Source organism: Natrix helvetica, assembly GCF_964273705.1.
Source record: "Natrix helvetica genome assembly, chromosome: 2".
Lineage (NCBI taxonomy): Eukaryota > Metazoa > Chordata > Lepidosauria > Squamata > Natricidae > Natrix > Natrix helvetica.
Window position 1 is genome coordinate 229,298,047 of NC_138552.1, and position 18,019 is coordinate 229,316,065.

The window sequence follows — 18,019 nt, forward strand, 5'->3', positions numbered from 1 at the left end:
TATAGGCTGATCCCAAGGCTGCAGGATTTTACAGGTAATCCTCAATTTAGGACCACAATTGAGCCCCAAATTTCTAAGAGAAACAGTTGTTAAATGAATTTTGTCTCATTTTACAACCTTTCTTGCCGTAGCTATTAAGTGAATCACTGCAATTGTTGCTGTGTGAATATGGCCTCCCTATTGACTTTGCTAATACTAAGTACTGTTTGTAATCTCAGAGAATATTTTTTTTCCATAATTCTCCATAATTGTATTTTCCTTTCCATTTTTAATAGAAGCAAGGCATTTAAGTAGAAACAAGAGTTACTTCCTCTTCACCAAATTTTTTGAAATGAAAACATATTAAATACAATGAATATATCTGAATATATTTACCTCAAAGTTCACCAGGAGAGAAATATACTAATTATATAAAGGAATCAATATGATTATTCTATTTTTTTCATTAATGTAGGAATAATAACAATTTATTAAAGTTTTATGCTGTCTGATCTCCAGTGATTCTAAGCAGTTTTCATACCTATTAAATGGAAGGAATATTATTCTGTCCCAAGTCTCATTCTTATGAAATATAGGAAATAGATTTTAATTTGCTTTTTCTTATAGCCTTTGGTCAAGGAGGAGATCCGCCTGGTATCCACAATACATCAGATAGATCAAGAAGTGGGTATTGTTCCACGGGGCGCATATGTAAAATCTCCACTTGGACCTGTGCACGTGAACAGGAGCTTTGAAGGTAAAGTTGTGCGAGGACAGCTCTGTTGTCTTTGAACTCTAAAATGACTACAATCACATATATTAGGTTTTGTAATTCTGCTCAACAATCAGTCACAACTCATATATGACAGTGCGCATGGCAGATGCACAAGTTATGTGTTGTGCATATAAGGAAGAAAGATGTGTGTAAAGCACACATAAAAATTTCAGAATAGGAGAGGGTAAGTTATTACTGCTGCTCAATTTTTTGCTGTACGTACTGCACAATGGAAATAGAAAAATTAGCCTTCAGAGTTTTTCCACATAGTTCCTCACTTTTAGTGCACCAGAGCAAAGTGGAAAGATGTGAATATCAAGCCATGCAGTTAGTTTCCAACTTCTGCTTCATGATTTATAAGTTCATGTCTAACATATTTATTGGTTCGAAATCTTGGTGGCTGTTGTATGGAACCCTCATGGGGAAAGGACACTTTCTTCTTTAAGCCACATTGACCTTCTCATTTAACAGTTTGAAGGCATGCAGGACCGTTTTCTTTGTTCTTGCAAAATGCACACACACGCATACAGAGACACAAACGCTCAGGCTTTTTCACCATCTCAGTTGCAGAGTCTGTGTATTGTGCAAATAAACAAAAAAATATAGGAAGAGATCTAAATGGAAGCTCCTCTTTCACCCCAGTGTTGTAAGTGCTGCTGTGAGGAAAAGGAGGGGAAAAAGGAACATGCCGTTTGAACTCCTAGTTTATTATCTGGCAACCGTAACTGTAAAATAAGGGGGAAAAGGCATCCTTCTCCAAGTTCATATTTTTGCTCAAGACATTCTAGCTATTCTAAGAAGTGCTTTTACCATGCTGACTAGGTTACAATAGTGCATAGGGAAACTCTGAATTCTCTTATATACAAGATTATAAAGCAGAGGTATGTATGCAGCACTTTTTTGGATATTTTGTACTACATAGCTCTATCTGATGAGAAGAACCATGGAATTTGTCCCAAACATCTGGAGGGCAGTAAGCTCCCTCTCTTCGCAGAATATAGTCTCATGTGTCATGAGCTATCTTATGCTGATGAGTACTATTTTCCATCTAGCAACATACGGGCTTAGCTGAATGTTCACATTTGCTGTACTGACATAATCCTAGCAGGGGAATATGTGTCTTCTCCCCTCACCTCTTTTATGACATGGGTTAGCAGGGTCTCTTCCTAACTTTTACGGGTGGCGATTAGGGATGCAGAGTAATATCATTAGTAGGTCAGGATGGCTTTTTAGCAAAAATGTTTGGGGATTTCTTTATTTTTAATGATTATATGCCTATTTTACAGTTAATATAGTTTTCATATTTTCCCATGTCAAAATGGTGGGAAGCAGTCCAATTTGAAGTTTCACAGCCACAGAGATCTCTGAGGCTCAGAAATGTCCTCTGAATTTAGTATTGCAACACTTTGTGTTGATGTGCTTCAGAATTCTATTGGACTTTACCACTGAAAGATTTTCTTTGATCAACTCCTGGTTTCAAATTGTTAGTGTTAATAAAATTACTTAATACATCTCACTACCCATTACTAATGTTTTTGTCCATTTACCTAACTAGTACCATCAGTGGCCTGGGATATTGTGGAAAAAATAAGAGGTAGAAGCCTTCTGTATATTATCTTCAGGTGTACAAGTAAAGGTGGGATGTCAATCAGTCAAATAAATAAAATGCCTAAATTGTTCATAGTTCAATTAAGAAAGTGAGCTCTCATTAATTGAAGAATGGCAATATATTAAAAAAGGCTACTGAGCAGTTCTGATTTTCTTTTTTCACTTTCATCAACAGGGTTATCCCTGACAGAAGCAAAAAAGTTAAGCTCCTATTTCCATTTTACTGAGCCTGTAAAATTGAAGAATAAAACTCTGCTGGAAAAAGCTGACTTGGATCCAGCCATTGACTTTTTGGATTCTCTTGAACATGATATCCCTAAAGGTAGGAAAAAGTACTATCCCACATGCAAAATGAAAAAGGCAGTGGGTGGCACTTGGGGCCTAGTAAAAAAGAAGTATTTGCCTTTCGTTGTGTAAAAGAAACAATGGTTAATTTCATATGTTTCACTCAGCATGTTTTAACCATTCCGCTTTTGGATTAACCTTCATTTCTCTTATCCTTAAACTGAAATTGGGAAAGAATGCATAAGATGATAGGGGTGCATATAAATGAATTAATTATTTGACTCGAGCTTAATTGAGTGGAATTTGTGCATGATGTTTCCATTTTTAAAATTTATTCACCTCTCTGAATATATGAGTTTACTTTGAAGAGGCATAACTGTTTTTCATTACAGCAATTCTCAAAATAGAAAACAAAATCAAATAATATATTTTATGCTATACGAAACTTTGTAGAAGAGCCTGCATGCTTTGTGGAAGACTCTCTTTGAATTGTTAAAGCAGCTTCAGAAGATTCACTAGTTGTCTTAATATTCACCTGTACACATAGACAACACTTTTACTGGCAAAATTTCTGAAATCACTGCGCCTTTCACAGGACATGTCTGTTTTAGCACTTTGAGAAAAGGTGCTATACAGTGCCAGTATGTTTTGTGAAATACCTTTTTCAAATGCTTTCTGTAGTCCTAAGATACATGTATGCAGCCATTCAGCTCCAGCATACATTTTTCCTAAATAAAACAACTAAACAATAACTAGTAAATCAGATTCCACAGACAAAAGCATGTAACACTTCCAAAAACTAAAATTCTGCACCAGTCTTCATTAAGGTTGTAAAAGATTAACACCATTTCTTTTTTAAATGAAAAGAAATGATTTGATGAAGTGAAAACCGTCAGGACATCAATGGACTTATATTGTCATTTTTGAAATAATTTGTAACTTGAAAAAGTGGAAAGCTGGGTCCATAAAGTACAGGTACTCTTCAACTTACAACCACAATTGAGCCCAACATTCATGTTGCTAAGTGAGACATTTGTTAAATGAGTGTTGTCCCATTTTATATTTTTTGGTAGATTTGTTAAGTGAATCACAGCAGTTGTTAAGTGAGTAACACAGTTGTTAAGTGAATTGACTTACCCATTGACATTGCTTCTCAGAAAGTCGCAAAAGGGGATCACATGGCTCCAAACACTGTGGTGGTCATAAATAGGAGTCAGTTGCCAAGCAACTGAATTGTGATCACGTGACCCTGGGGATCCTGCAATGTTGTGTGAAAAATGGTCATGACTCCCTTTTTTAGTGTCGTCGTAACTTTGAACAGTCATTAAGGGAACTGTTGTAAGTTGAGGACTGCCTACATATGTAATGGGTAGTAGTGTACAAAAATATGCATATTGAAAAATCAGGTATAATCTTAGGAAACTTAGATACAGTACCAATTTTATAGAAAACCGGAGAGAATCTGCTTAAGGATTGAATTTAAATGGAACTGCCACATTCCTTTTTTATATAATAACAAAATAATGTTTTGGTGCTGTGCTTTTTTAAACAAGAGCCACACAAAGCCTGTCACATCTTTTCAGTGGGCAGTTTTGTCTGCTTCATGTGTCAGCACCCTGAGCTGTTTAAACTCTTCTGTTTCCTCCTAATTAGGAAGGGTTTGTAGCAGCCGGTGTCCTGCTGTGTGAGATAAGACTCTCAGTGATAGAGGAGCTTTTATGAGCATTTTACATGCCCCATCCATCCACTATTGCTTTGTCTTATCTAAATGTGGCCTTGTTAACTCTAACCTTCTATCTTGGGGAGGCTTGGTTCAAACTTTTCTTTGATGAACTATTGCACTTAAGCTACATAGTCAGTAATCTGCAGCAGTCTGAGCTGTGGAGAATGGTCACCATACACTTGTTATGGTATGCAAAATTTTTAGCTCCTAAGGCAATGTATATCCATGGTTATTTAACTGATGCCATTTCTTCTGCTTCCTTGACTTGTATTTAATAAGATGTTAAAGCAAGATGCTCACAGAGTGAAATTATGAAAACTAGGTTTAGGGTAGGAACTGATTTGTATTAAAGATTTTGCCTTGTGTCTGAATTTTTGTTTCATTCTTTTTACTTGGCAACTGCATTCGATTTAGCGCACTTATGCCATCTCAAAGTATGTTTGAAACCATCGTTTTTATTTCAGGTTGTTTGTTTATGAGCTGAGAATGGTAAATTGGAATTAGGGACAATTTTAAATTTTAAAATACTTTAAGGGATAGATTTCTGCCTTTAGATATTATTGCAAAAAAGCAGAAAGAGAAATAAAAGTTATCATATCAGTGAATCATTGTCTCTTTTAAAAGATTTAGATTGTCCCCTACCTTTCTTGACCATAGTGATTTTTTCAACCCACCATTCTTTTTATTATCACAAACTTGTCTGCCTCATGAGGAGGGATTAGTATAGTGAATTATGTAATATAATGTAATACACTACGTTATGAAAAACGATATGATATAGGATAGACAGTACTACCAGCAGATGGATTTGCAGTTGGCTGACCAACCGCAGCATATGGTCCTCAATGGAACTGCATCTACATGGAAGGAAGCATGCAGTGGAATATCTCAAAGTTCTGTCTTGGACCCAATGCTCTTCAACATCTTCATAAAGGACCTAGATGAGGAGATGGAAGGGGTATTCATCAAGTTTACAGATGATATCAAACTAGGAGGAATTGCTAACGCTTTGGAAAACAGACTCAAGCTTCAGAAGGATCTTGACCGACTTGAGCGTTGGGCCTTATCCAACAAGAATTAGTTCATTGATGAGGGAAAAAAGTGACTTTTCTCACCACTGAACTGCACCTTTGGAAGACAGGCTTAAGATTGAGAAGGATTTTGACAGACTTGAGCATTGGACTGTATCCAACAAGATGCAGTTCAGCGATGAGAAAAGCAAGTTTGTGCACTTGGGCAGGAAAAACCAAATGCACAGAATAGGCAGCACCTGGCCCAACAATAATAACTGTAAGAGGGATCTAGGTGTCCTAGTGCACCACCACTTACATATGAGCCAGCAGGGTGCTGCAGCTGCCAGAAAAGTCAACGCAGTCCTAGGCTGCATCAATACAGAGAGAGAGCATCAGGAACATGAGAAGTGATAGAACCACTCTATACTCCATTAGTAAGGCCATACTTAGAATTCTGCATCCAGTTCTGGTCCCTGTGATACAAAGATGCTGAGACCTCAGAAAGAGTGCGGAGAAGAGCAACAAAGATGATAAGGGGTCTGGAGGCTAAACTGAATGATGAACAGCTAAGGCACTTAGATATGTTTAGCCTAACAAAGAAAAGGCATAGTGGTGACATGATAGCTGTCTTCCAATATTTGAAAGGCTGTCACAGAGAAGAGGGGGTTGATTTATTCTCCAAAGCATCTGAGGGCAGGACAAGAAGCAGTGGGTGGAAGTTAGAGATACAACTTGGAACTAAGGAGAAACTTCCTGACAGTGAGAACAATTATTTAATGGAACATCTGAACTTCTGGAGTTGTGGATGCTCCATCAGTTGTGGTTTCAAGAAAAGATTGGATAACAATTTGCCTGGGATGGAATAAAGATTCCTGCCTAGGGCAGGGGCTGGACTAGAAGACCTCTGAGGTCCCTGCCAGTCCTATGATTCTACAAAAAACTAATCCAATCCAATCCATTGCAATCCATGTGACACCGCTCCTGCGTGAGCTGCACTGGCTGCCTGTGGTCTTTCGGGTGCGTTTCAAGGTTTTGACCACCATCTTTAAAGCGCTCCATGGCATAGGGCCCAGTTACCTGCGGGATCGCGTCCTCCCACATACATCCCAGCGGCCAATTCGCTCTCACAGAGAGGGGCTTCTCCTGGTGCCGTCCGCTAGGCAATGCCAGCGGGCGACGCCAAGGAGTAGGGCCTTCTCTGTGATGGGCCCAACCCTCTGGAATGACCTCCCCCCCGACATTAGAACCACCACCGACTTCCGCTCCTTCCGGCAGAAACTAAAGACTCACCTGTTTCGACTGGCTGGCCTGGCATAATTTCAACGCCTATCTCCTGGCATTTATATTTTACTGGTTTTTAAGGGTATTATTCTATAGTCTTAATTTTATTGGGTATTAGGATCTTAATGTCTGTTTATTTTAATTATTTATTAGCAATACAGTCCTGCACATCTTTTATCCTCCTCTTATCCATCCATTCATTTTATATTTGTATATATATATTCTCCATGTAGTAATTTTAATTGTTTTAATTTTGTTTTTTGACATGGACTGTACACCGCCCCGAGTCCCTTTCGGGAGAGGGGGCGGTCTATAAGCGCTAATAAATTGAAATTGAAATTGAAATCTAATATAATCTTCCGTTCAGTATAAAGCTCATCACGTTAAACCATAATATAGTTTATTTGCTTGTGCATATCTTGTGACATAACAGAGGAATTGCGTTTTACATGACCCAGTCATTGTTTAGTTGATGATGAAGTATACAGATTTTGGAAGCAAAATGCTGGAGTGAAAAAGGAAAATATTTCCACAGCAAACTATATGGCTTGAAGCAAGACTTCCATCATTCATATTGCTCTGTATAGATGATGTCACTATATAGCCTGGAGTTTGTAAAATGATATAACATTCATTCATGTTACCATAAATACATAACCAAAGATATATTCAGATTGCTGGGGAAAGAACTATTTTTTTTTAAAAAAGGCAAATTGTGTGAAAGGAAAATTTTCTTCTCTATATTTTCCTCAAAGAAAGCTTTTGCAGGAAGATACAGGAAAAAAAATTGCCCAGAAATGATCATGGAATGATGACTCCTGTGTCTGGGAGAATGTAAACATGTCTCACTACAGAGCTGTGAAATCTGAAATATGAGAAGCAGATTCAGCAAATGTAGGCTTCCTATGGATGTTTTGTTTCTCAAATGTAGCAGATGTGAGAATCACTTCTCGATGCTAAACATATGGTGTAATTTTGCATTGTACAAATTGCTGACCTGGATTTTGTCTACAGTTACAGTACGTTGGCATGCTTTTAGAGTTAGTCTCGGGATATAGATCTTCCTAACATACATGTGGCAGTAGTTCAGTACAGTACTATATTTTAATAATAGTCTCTTTGAACTAGATGTGACTTGTGCCAGCTTTATATGCCAGCTTTTTCCACACTAGGTAAAGATGATGGACATACTGTAGCTCATTACTACAACTGAATTCTGGCTTCAGATGGGCATTAATCTTTTTTTCCAGGCCACTGAGAGTTAGCTGAATTGTATAATATTGAATTACTGACAGGAGGGGCCAAGGGTTATCTGGTATGGGCTCAGGAAGAGGGTCTTTCTGTCATAGTGCCCGCCCTTTGGAACATCATTCTCTCCAGAAATTAGAATGGGCCCAATCCCATTGGCCTTTTGTAAAGGCCTTTAAAGGCATGGTTTCATCACTGGGCCTGAGGATCTGAATGTGTGGTAAAGCCTGTGCAATGGCTGTGTTTGTTTATCATTAGTAATTTTGTTTTTTCACTTGTAATTTTTTGGCTGCTGATTACATGTCGGTTCTTGTTTTCATTATTTAACTTCTCCACCCCCACCCCCACCCCATGCTGATAGCTACCCAAAATAATACATTTGAGATAGGTGGCTATAGAAACTGAGCAAATAATAAACAGATCAGTTAATTTACATTCATGCATCTAGCAATGAATGGGCTGTTGGTGGAATCTCTCCAAATATTTGCAGTCTTTGTGATACTGTTTTTCTGGGAGGACTGAGGCTGAAAAACATGAACCTGCTTTATCTCTAAGCATTAGCACAGCTAATTAATTCCCCTTCAAAGCCCCCCCCCCCTCCTAAAGTGATTAATCCCCTATCAAGCTCTGTCTCCAGCCCTTCAAGAGGCCTAAGTCTGCCAAGGTATTTACGGCCCCTTAGCCAGCAAGCAGACGGCAAGGCAGCTTGTTATCGGGATAGGATGGAAGTGGTTCCAAGACAAATGGCCGCCTATCTCCCAAGTGGCCTTGCAAAACCCAACAAAGTGCTGTGCTGTGCTGGCCACCTACTTTCCTCGTCCTCCTCTCTCCCCTAACGTTTCACAGATGTGACCCGAGCCTTCCCCCTTCATAGCTTAACACTAAGCAGCACCTCCACAGTCCTGTGAAAGATGGGAGCCAAAGCACTTTGCTTTTGAGCCTGCCAAAAGCCACACGGGGACAAGACCCTTTCAAGCTGTTTTATGAAACTAAAAGGCCGGTTAATGGATGAGGGTGAAATAATGGTGTTGGGGAAAATAATAGGACTGGGAAGGGAAGGGATCTGGAAAGATGGAGTGGAACAGGGTCAGAGGAAAAGTGAGTCTGGTGCATTTGTCAGTAGAGAAGGGCAGCAATCAGAATCTCTACTTTCAAAACTTGGAAATGGTACAAGGCACAACAAAAAAGAAAACACCATGAAGCAATGCCAGGATCCACGGATATGAGTTGCTGAAGTAGCAAACTCATTTGACGGTTTAGAAAATAAATTATTCCCCAGGCTGGAGGGATATAATAATCTGGCCGCCAGCCAAGATAGCAGGTAAATGGACTTTGTCTTTCCTTGACTTCAAACTGTTTAAACTTTGGGGTGCTGTGCCAAACAACTCCAGTAGGGGGCACTGTGGTGCCAGGCTCAATAGCACTGCAGGAACAAACCCTAATGAAGTAATATGAGAAAGTTTTGGACTCTTTTAGTGAGGTGAAGACAGAGGAACCAGACTGTGTGTGGTATATATTGACCTCTTGAACTATGGATATGGAGAGGAGACTGTCAGCTCCGCTGGAGCTCACACAATTTTCAAATTGGCCTTTTCAGTAGATTTCTTTAGTACCACCATTTTATGTGTTCAGATCAGGATCTCCCATGATTTTTCTTATCAAAGGCCGCACACCCAGCCTCTTCATGCCAAGAATTTTATCTGAGATTTTGCTATTCCTACACTGATCATAGGGTGTTCCCTGGAAGTATGCTTTTTTCCCCTGGAATCAATCCTCATGGAACATAGTAACATGAACAGAATCATTCGGAATTACTGCTTTTCATTTTTCCAACCACCCATATTTTTCCTGTACTGGATATTTGAGGACACAGGCACAGCATTTTAGCATTTCAAGAATATAGTTGCAGATTATTTTTCATATTTTAACTAAAGGGATTTAACTGACCCTCTGCCAGATATATACCATGATTCCCGATTCACCTTTTCTTTCAGTGTTGTTATACAGTTGAAGTGTCTCTTCAAACATTAGGTAAATCTAGCATTTGCCATTGTTTCCGTTTCAAATTGATGTTATAAGCAGATGTGCTGAAAAATGACTCCATCATCATTCAATATTGGTTTGCTAATTAGGGATGATGGACAAAATAGTTCAGTAACATTTGGAGGACACAGGTTGATCACCTCTGTATTTAGTGTGATGTTAGCTTGATTATTTAAAAATATATCAAGTATATTTATTAGCTGATTTCTGTGTGATCTTTTTATAAAAAAAAAAAGTAGTTTATTATTTATTATTATACCACCTAATAGAGATAATAACTAACATTGAAAAACGGAGATGGAGAAAAGTATATGGGATGTAATGCAAAAGAAAGACTTAATATGACTCAGTGAATTATTTTTATATGGAAGGCATTCCAAGACCAATTTTATCCATATGTTTTGTTGAGCAGGACAAGCAAAAATAGGATTCACTCATTGTTTTAAATCAGAATTTTTAAAACCCCATCATGGCATAGTTATTGAATGGTCTTGCTTTTAGTCTTGGCAGTATATTCACAAAATTTCAAGAATAGCCATAACAGGATTGCTGTGAAAATAAATGTTCTGGGAGTAAGTTATATCTGAAACTCATTTTTACAATTTATTATATATTCTGCTATGATGTAATAGAAATGAAAGAACCAATACCTTATCGTCCCAGATTTAGAGATTCTTTAAAACAAAAGGGCTACCACAATATTTGGTATAATAAAAGAGAGATTAAGATCAAGTTTATATACATGATATAGAGAGCTGTAATGAAATTCTCATTAAATTTCCAAGCAACAGGCTGCCATAAAATGGACATTGTCTGAACTGATAATTTGCAGATTTTTTTTTTCTTAAATGGAGTACATCATGTAATCCTAGAATTGCTGGGAATCTATACCTAATTTAAATAGATTAGTTCTCTTTTTTTAGATGACATAGGGAGCTGTATTTATTTCAAATAGGAAGGAAAAATTCCCATTCATTTTCTTATAGTTGAAAGTAATATAGTGAAGCCTATTTATTGCTGTATATTCATGGTTTGGGGAAAAAAGCAGATAAGGGATGAAAAGAACAAAAATTTCAGAAGCTTTACATTAGGGGTTAGCAACCTATGGCCCAAAGGGTGGATCTTTATTGCTACCCTAAATCATCTGGCTCATCGTTCCAAAAAGAAATAGCATATCTAGCTGATCCATGGTAGTCCTTAAAAAGAATTCAAGTTTGTAACTCTGTCTCAGGCCTGATATAGACCTGCATTATTTTAATAAGTTGTAATGGTTTGGATCATGTTTGGATCAAGAGTATGCATACACTGTAAATACATGTATGTATTTTATAACATACCTTTGGTTACTCATCTCTTTCTCCAGGAGGGAGGGAGAGAGGGTGGGATGGAGGGAGAGGCAATGGTGGGTTCTGGATCCCGTTGCAACCATACGGTTGCAACAGGGCCCAGCATCCTCCACATGAACATGTGTGACACAGGCGCACATGCGCCCAGTGCGCGCATGCGTCTTACCATCCAGTGATGCCTCCGCGATGCTCCAGCTGCTTGCCGGAGCATCACGCAGGTTCTGTATGCACCATGTGCGTGCGCGGAAGCGCCAAAGGATTTAAAGATAGGTAAGGAGCGCAGCTGGGTGGGTGGGCTCTCTGGAACACTGTACCGGAATGGTACATGGTGCTCTGGGCAGGCACCGGTACGCCTGTACCGGGGCGTACCGGCTGCAACCGACCACTGGATAGAAGGTGGGAGGGAGGGAGGGAGGGAGAGAGAGAGAGAGAGAGAGGGAGAGAGAGGGAGAGACAGAGAAAGAGAGGAGAGAGATGAGCCCATCATCTACTCACAGACATGGACACACATTAGCAAGATCTCTATGTACAGGTATAGTAGTATAGATTTATTGGAGTGTAAGGCTATCAGAAATGGAAAAGGATGAATAGCAGCCAGAAAAAAGGATAACAAACTCTAATATTATGCAAGTACCACTTTGGTTTTGACATCAATTGGCACCTGGGAATCCTCAGGTCATCCACTTCAAATAAATCCTATTTTTCTAATACATGAGTTTTACGCAGAGATGCGTAGAGTTACTTTCATATCTCGGATCTGGAGGAATGCGAGAAACTTTTGTCATCCGGGGGTCTTATCCTGTATATCAACCAGACATCAGAATGACTCCACCATGACTGATCTTTAGGAATGCTTTAAAAGCAAACCTGTTCAGAAGGGCATTAATTTAAAACCTATTCTCAATATACCTATTATTATTTGTTATAGTAAATTATTACGGTTTCTATATTTATTATTAATATATTTATTTTGGTTTTTTGTATATGTGGATCCATTTAGAAATTGACAACGTATTTTATATAATATGCCATAATGTGAGGCTTAGGTTCAAACCAATGCTTAGATGTCTTTAATTAGTTACAAGATTTAGCATATGAAAAGCAGAGAAGTGGAAAATTATCCAAGTTAGTCAATGATTTTTGTAGATTAGAATATTCCTTTTTATTGGATAGTTAGCAGATTATTTGATGGGGTAAAATATTTGCCAGACTGATACATTCTTAGAGTATCTTACTTTAGTTTGGGATAGACTATTCAGAACAGTCTTTTAATCATAATGGATCAGCCCCGAGTCCCTTTTGGGAGAGGGGGCGGTCTAGAAATTTAAAATAAAGTAAAGTAAAGTAAAGCCAATTACTGTTTTTCTTAAGTCAAAACCAATAATCAAATCAAGACACGAGGTGGCTATAACATTTGTAAAAGATAAATATTTTAACTTGATTTAAGAAATGCCAAAAATACAAAAAGCTCTCTATTAGTATTGTTGCTGAAATAGCTATTATTGTAAAAGAAAAGAATATCTAAAAACCAGAAAAAGTAGAAAAATCATAATGCTGAAACAAAGCAAGTCATTGTTTCTTTGATCATCTGATGAATCTTCTAACCAAGGGTTCACATTTGAAAAATTTACTTCAGTTTGGAAACTAACAATGATGTTGAAAAAAGGGGGCCAATTTCATTTGATATGATGAATGAGGCAAAAGACCATTTCCATTATCTTCTGCTTGATCAATAGGATTTGAAGAACTGTGAAGATGATATATTAATCCAGGGGCTTTTCAGGTAGATGCTACGTGCGGCCTAGCATGTTCCAAAGATGTTTCTATAGCAACTGCCTTTGCTGTCTCTATTAAAATCCTGCAGAAGCATATAACTAAGAAGAAAGGTTCCATGTAATTTTAGGGCCTTCAGAACTTATGACTGGAATCTTAGTGATAACTTGGAAAACTTTTTGTTCTGAATACCTTTTAAAAATAATATACTTGGACATGAACGGAAGAATTAATAGACTAGAATCTGTACTGTTTTATTAGCACAGACTGCTCCAAGACTCCGTCTTTTAATAATGTTGTTATGTTTTTTCCCCCTGAATTAGATAAACAGTCACAAAATTGTAACTCAGGGTTCATAGTTTGTAAGTCATGAACCTTAAAAGACTTGCAAAATATGCACAACTAGGCTGTATTCATTATCTAAAAATTTACAGGATAGGATGTGATAAGGCTCAGAGCTAAGCTCCAAATTGAAAAGGCTTTTAGCAAGAAATGTTGGGAACTACCTTTGCCATACAGCAGTTACTACTGTTATGTAAATGGGAGAAATATGATTTTAGTCAGCTGTCCATTTTGATAATGACAGCATGCAGTGCTTTTGTGACTCCTTTCTCTTTTCTGATATTAACACTAGAAGCTGGAGAGGGATATTCTGCTAGCTGGTGAAGTTCAGTACCTATCCATCAATTCCCTTCTCCATAAGTGCTACATCTCAGGATTGCATTTTCAGTCCTGCTACAGTTCATGCTGTGAGTACAAGGATAGGTACTGACTATGATTTATCACTTCTCAAGGACAAGCACAATTTGTCCCTTGGGAATAATTTAGAGAAAAGTTCACAGTAGATCTTTATAGATTAAAAAGGTTATTAGATGAATGCTTTCCTATCATGGCAGTTAAGAGGCTAAATATTTATCCAAGAACTTCTCTTGGAAGCATTTTTATAGATTGGTACTAGTTTATTTAGTGGACCATGGTGATATGCACAATGAATACAAAATAGATTTAGGTAGCCTGTTTTTAGCAAAGAATTATAATAGAAAATGAGATTTTTGCTGTTATCTGAAGTGACTTTTAAGAATGTGATTATTAAATTAAGCTTTTCATTTCACTACTGATAATCAAATGTAAAAATAAGTTCAGATATGTGTTGAATGGCATACATAATTTTAATTATATATTATTTATCAGACATATACCCATCTCACAAATGTGACTCTGGGTGACATACAATAAGACAGCCAATTAAAACAAAGCAGTTAAGCACAAATATAAATATAAGTGAGTGGAATGGAGAACACCCTACATCCAATGTTAACAATCTTGTGGGCTCCCCTTTTCCTGGGATCACCAAATGTACTGGAAGAATCATGTTTGCAGGGATTTTCTAAATGCCAATAGGTCAGGGATAATCTCTGCTGTGGGAAAATGATGTTAATAATGCATCATATTAAACACCATTAAATGGATAGTATGGATTGCCCTTCCAGTTAAATCTGTACAAAGTGCATAAGCTTTGGGAAAACTATACAAGTTGTATAATATTGATACTATATTTGATACTATAATGATATCTATAGAGCCGTGGTGGTGGAGTGGTTAGAATGCAGAGCTGCCAGCAGATCAATCCTGACCGCTTCAAAGTTGACTTAGCTTTCCATCCTTCTGAGGTCGTAAAATGAAGGTCCAAATTGTTGGGAGCAATATGCCGACTCTGTAAACTGCTTAGAGAGAGCTGTAAAACACCATGAACGGTATACAGGTGAAACTCGAAAAATTAGAATATCGTGAAAAAGTTCATTCAAAAGAACAATATCAGACCTCTGAAAAGTATAGGCATGCATATGTACTCAGTACTTGGTTTGGGCCCCTTTTGCAGCATTTCTGCCTCAATGCGGCATGGCATGGAAGCTGTCAGCCTGTGGCACTGCTGAGGTGTTATGGAAGACCAGGATGTTTCAATAGCGGCCTTCATCTCTTCTGCATTGTTCGGTCTCATGTCTCTCATCTTTCTCTTGGCAATGCCCCATAGAGAATCTATGGGGTTCAGGTCAGGCGAGTGTGCTGGCCAATCAAGCACAGTAATCCCACAGTCATTGAACCAGGTTTTGGTGCTTTTGGCAGTGTGGGCAGCTGGAAAATGAAGTCAGCATCCCCATAAATTTCATCTGCAGAAGGAAGCATGAAGTGCTCCAAAATCTCCTGGTAGACGGCTGCGTTGACCCTGGTCTTAATGAAGCACAGTGGTCCAAAGTCCTGTTGCTCAGTGGTCCAAAATCTTCTTTTCTGATGAGAGCAACTTTTGCATCTCATTTGAAAACCAAGGACCCAGAGTATGGAGGAAGAATGGAGAGGCCAATCAAGCACAGTAATCCCACGGTCATTGAACCAGTTTTGCTTTTGGCAAAAGCTGCCCCTTTCAGAGGTCCGATATTGTTCTATGTACAATCCTTGTTTTATTGATTGCATGTAATATTCTAATTTTCTGAGATGATGGATTTGGGGTTTTCATGAGCTGTACACTATAATCATCACAATTATGACAAATCACGACTTGAACTATCTTGCTTTGCATGTAATGAGTCTTATCTCATATATTAGTTTCACCTTTTAAGTTGCATTACTGAAATAAATGAACTTTTGCAGATATTCTAATTTTTCGAGTTTCACCTGTATAAGTCTTAAGTGCTATTGCTATGCTAGATATATAGGGAAAGATACAAACAGTATAAAATCTAAATGGAACTTCACAGATGAACGCTACAGAAATAAACTAATGTAGTTCTGTTGAAATTCTAACATCTGGGAAGTGATGACTCGCCTGGACTACTGCAATGCCCTCTACATGGGGCTTCCCTTGGGACGCATCCGAAGACTACAGCTAGTCCAGAACGCAGCCACGCGGGTGATTATGGGGAGCTCAAGATACTCCCACGTGACACCTCTCCTGCGCGAGCTGCACTGGCTACCTGTGGTTTTCCGGGTGCGTTTCAAGATATTGATTACCATCTTTAAAGCGCTCCATGGCACAGGACCCAGTTACCTGCGGGATCGTATCCTCCCGCACACATCCCTACGACCAATCCGCTCTCACAGGGAGGGACTACTACTGGTGCCGTCCACTAGGCAGTGCCAGCGGGCGACGCCTAGGGGTAGGACCTTCTCTGTGATGGGCCCAACCCTCTGGAATGACCTCCCCCCCGACATTAGAACTACCACTGACTTCCGTTCCTTCCGTCAAAAATTAAAGACTCACCTGTTTCGATTAGCTGGCCTGGCACATTCTTAGTTTTTACCTCCCGATGGATATATTTTAATGGGTAATTTGGGGTAATATTTTAACTCCTGGGTTATTAGAGTTTTTAATGTACTATATTTATTATTCTATATACAGTCTTGCAACCTCCTCCACCTACGTATTTAATTATTTAACTGTTTTATGTATGTATTTTATAACGCATTTTAGTGACTGTACACCGCCCCGAGTCCCTTTCCGGAGAGGGGGCGGTCTATAAATACGAATAATAAATAAATAAAAATGAACTTAGCCAATTTTATATGCATCATAAATGTGTGTTAATATAATTCTGCTACTCTCTTCATTATAATAACTTCTGAGTCAGGTGTTATTGTTTTTATTATCCTGATACTACCTTTTGGGACCGTGAAATTTTACTAAATGATGACTTACTTGCTTTCCCGCCAAGCACCGCACCAGAACATAAACTTTGAAATATATCCAAAGCAGAAGTGTTATGGAAGAATGGGTTTGGAGTGGATCAGCTCTCTGTTGTTTCAAGTGCTTCCCAGTTTAACATTAGTTTTCAAAATAATCTCCATATCTAACTTACAGTAGATGTTTCAGGCCGGAGATCAGGCAGACATGAGGGTGAAATACGAATTTGGTGACAGACTAGACAAAAAGCAGAAGCTGAGAGGGAGGTAGATGGTTTCTGACAGATGGTCCATCAAAAAGAGAGTGGTTGGTTGAGCAAAAAAACATTCCAAGCGATGTCTTGTTTGGAAAATTGTAGGCACCTCCCTAGCATTCCCACCCATATTTGGCAGGGTGAAGACTAGCCTGCTCCAGAGTGGGAATCGGAAGTTCACAATCTTCATCCAAAGGATAATTTTCCCAGGCTCTTTCCTCCCACACCGCTTTCCCCTTTTGGAGCTCAGTCAGGCCATTTTTTTTTTAAAAAAGTGATGCAACATTGGGTTTGGGTATCTCTGCCAAGTGCAGCTTGAAAAGCAAATTTTCTTTATTATTTAAAAAATGTTTTAAGAATTAATTCTGCAAAGCCTCTTCCATGAATATATTATACACTTGATCTTCAATATAGCTGACATAATGCAGCTGGGTGTCCCATCAGCTACTCGAAGATTTGTCTATTTACTACGGCTTTCCTCTATCCACTGAAGATAAAAACTTCAATACTGAAAATTGAGGTAGGAAGTGCTTATAAGCATATCAAAATTGTCTAACTAAGCTAGTAATTAAAACAGGTTAGCAGGCATTAATATTTGCCAGAGTACAAGGAAAGCAAGTTTGTTGTAGTGGTTAAGGCATCAGGCTAGAAACTGGGAGACTGTGAATTATAGTGTCATCTTAGGCACAAAGCTAGCGGGGTGATCTTGAGACAGTCACTTTCTCTCATCCCTATCAGTTGTAGTGGGATGGACAGATATTCTTAGGAAAAGGTAGCCCTGCAAATAACCAGGTCCTTTAAAGGTGATAACCAGTACCCTAAATTGCATCCAGAAGAGAACTGGCAGCAAGTTCAGCTTTTGCAAATAGAGGTATAACATGGATGAACCAATGGGCACCTAATACTATGTGTGCTGTTGCATTCTGGACCACGTACAATTCCCAAGTGATCTTCAAGGAAAGCCCATATAAAACAATACAATAATACAATACAATACAATACAATAGTAGAGTTGG

The 18,019-nt window shown here is 38.4% G+C and overlaps 1 protein-coding gene across 1 annotated transcript in view; it reads left to right on the top strand.

Moving 5' to 3' along the window:
- The window catches only part of RSPH9 (radial spoke head component 9), a 41,376-nt gene that overhangs the window by 19,805 nt on the left and 3,552 nt on the right, over nucleotides 1-18,019 (top strand). Inside the window, exons 3-4 of the mRNA XM_081940801.1 lie at nucleotides 607-736; nucleotides 2,538-2,684. Coding sequence (XP_081796927.1) covers nucleotides 607-736; nucleotides 2,538-2,684 — 277 coding nt within the window. The remainder of the gene's footprint in view (nucleotides 1-606; nucleotides 737-2,537; nucleotides 2,685-18,019) is intronic.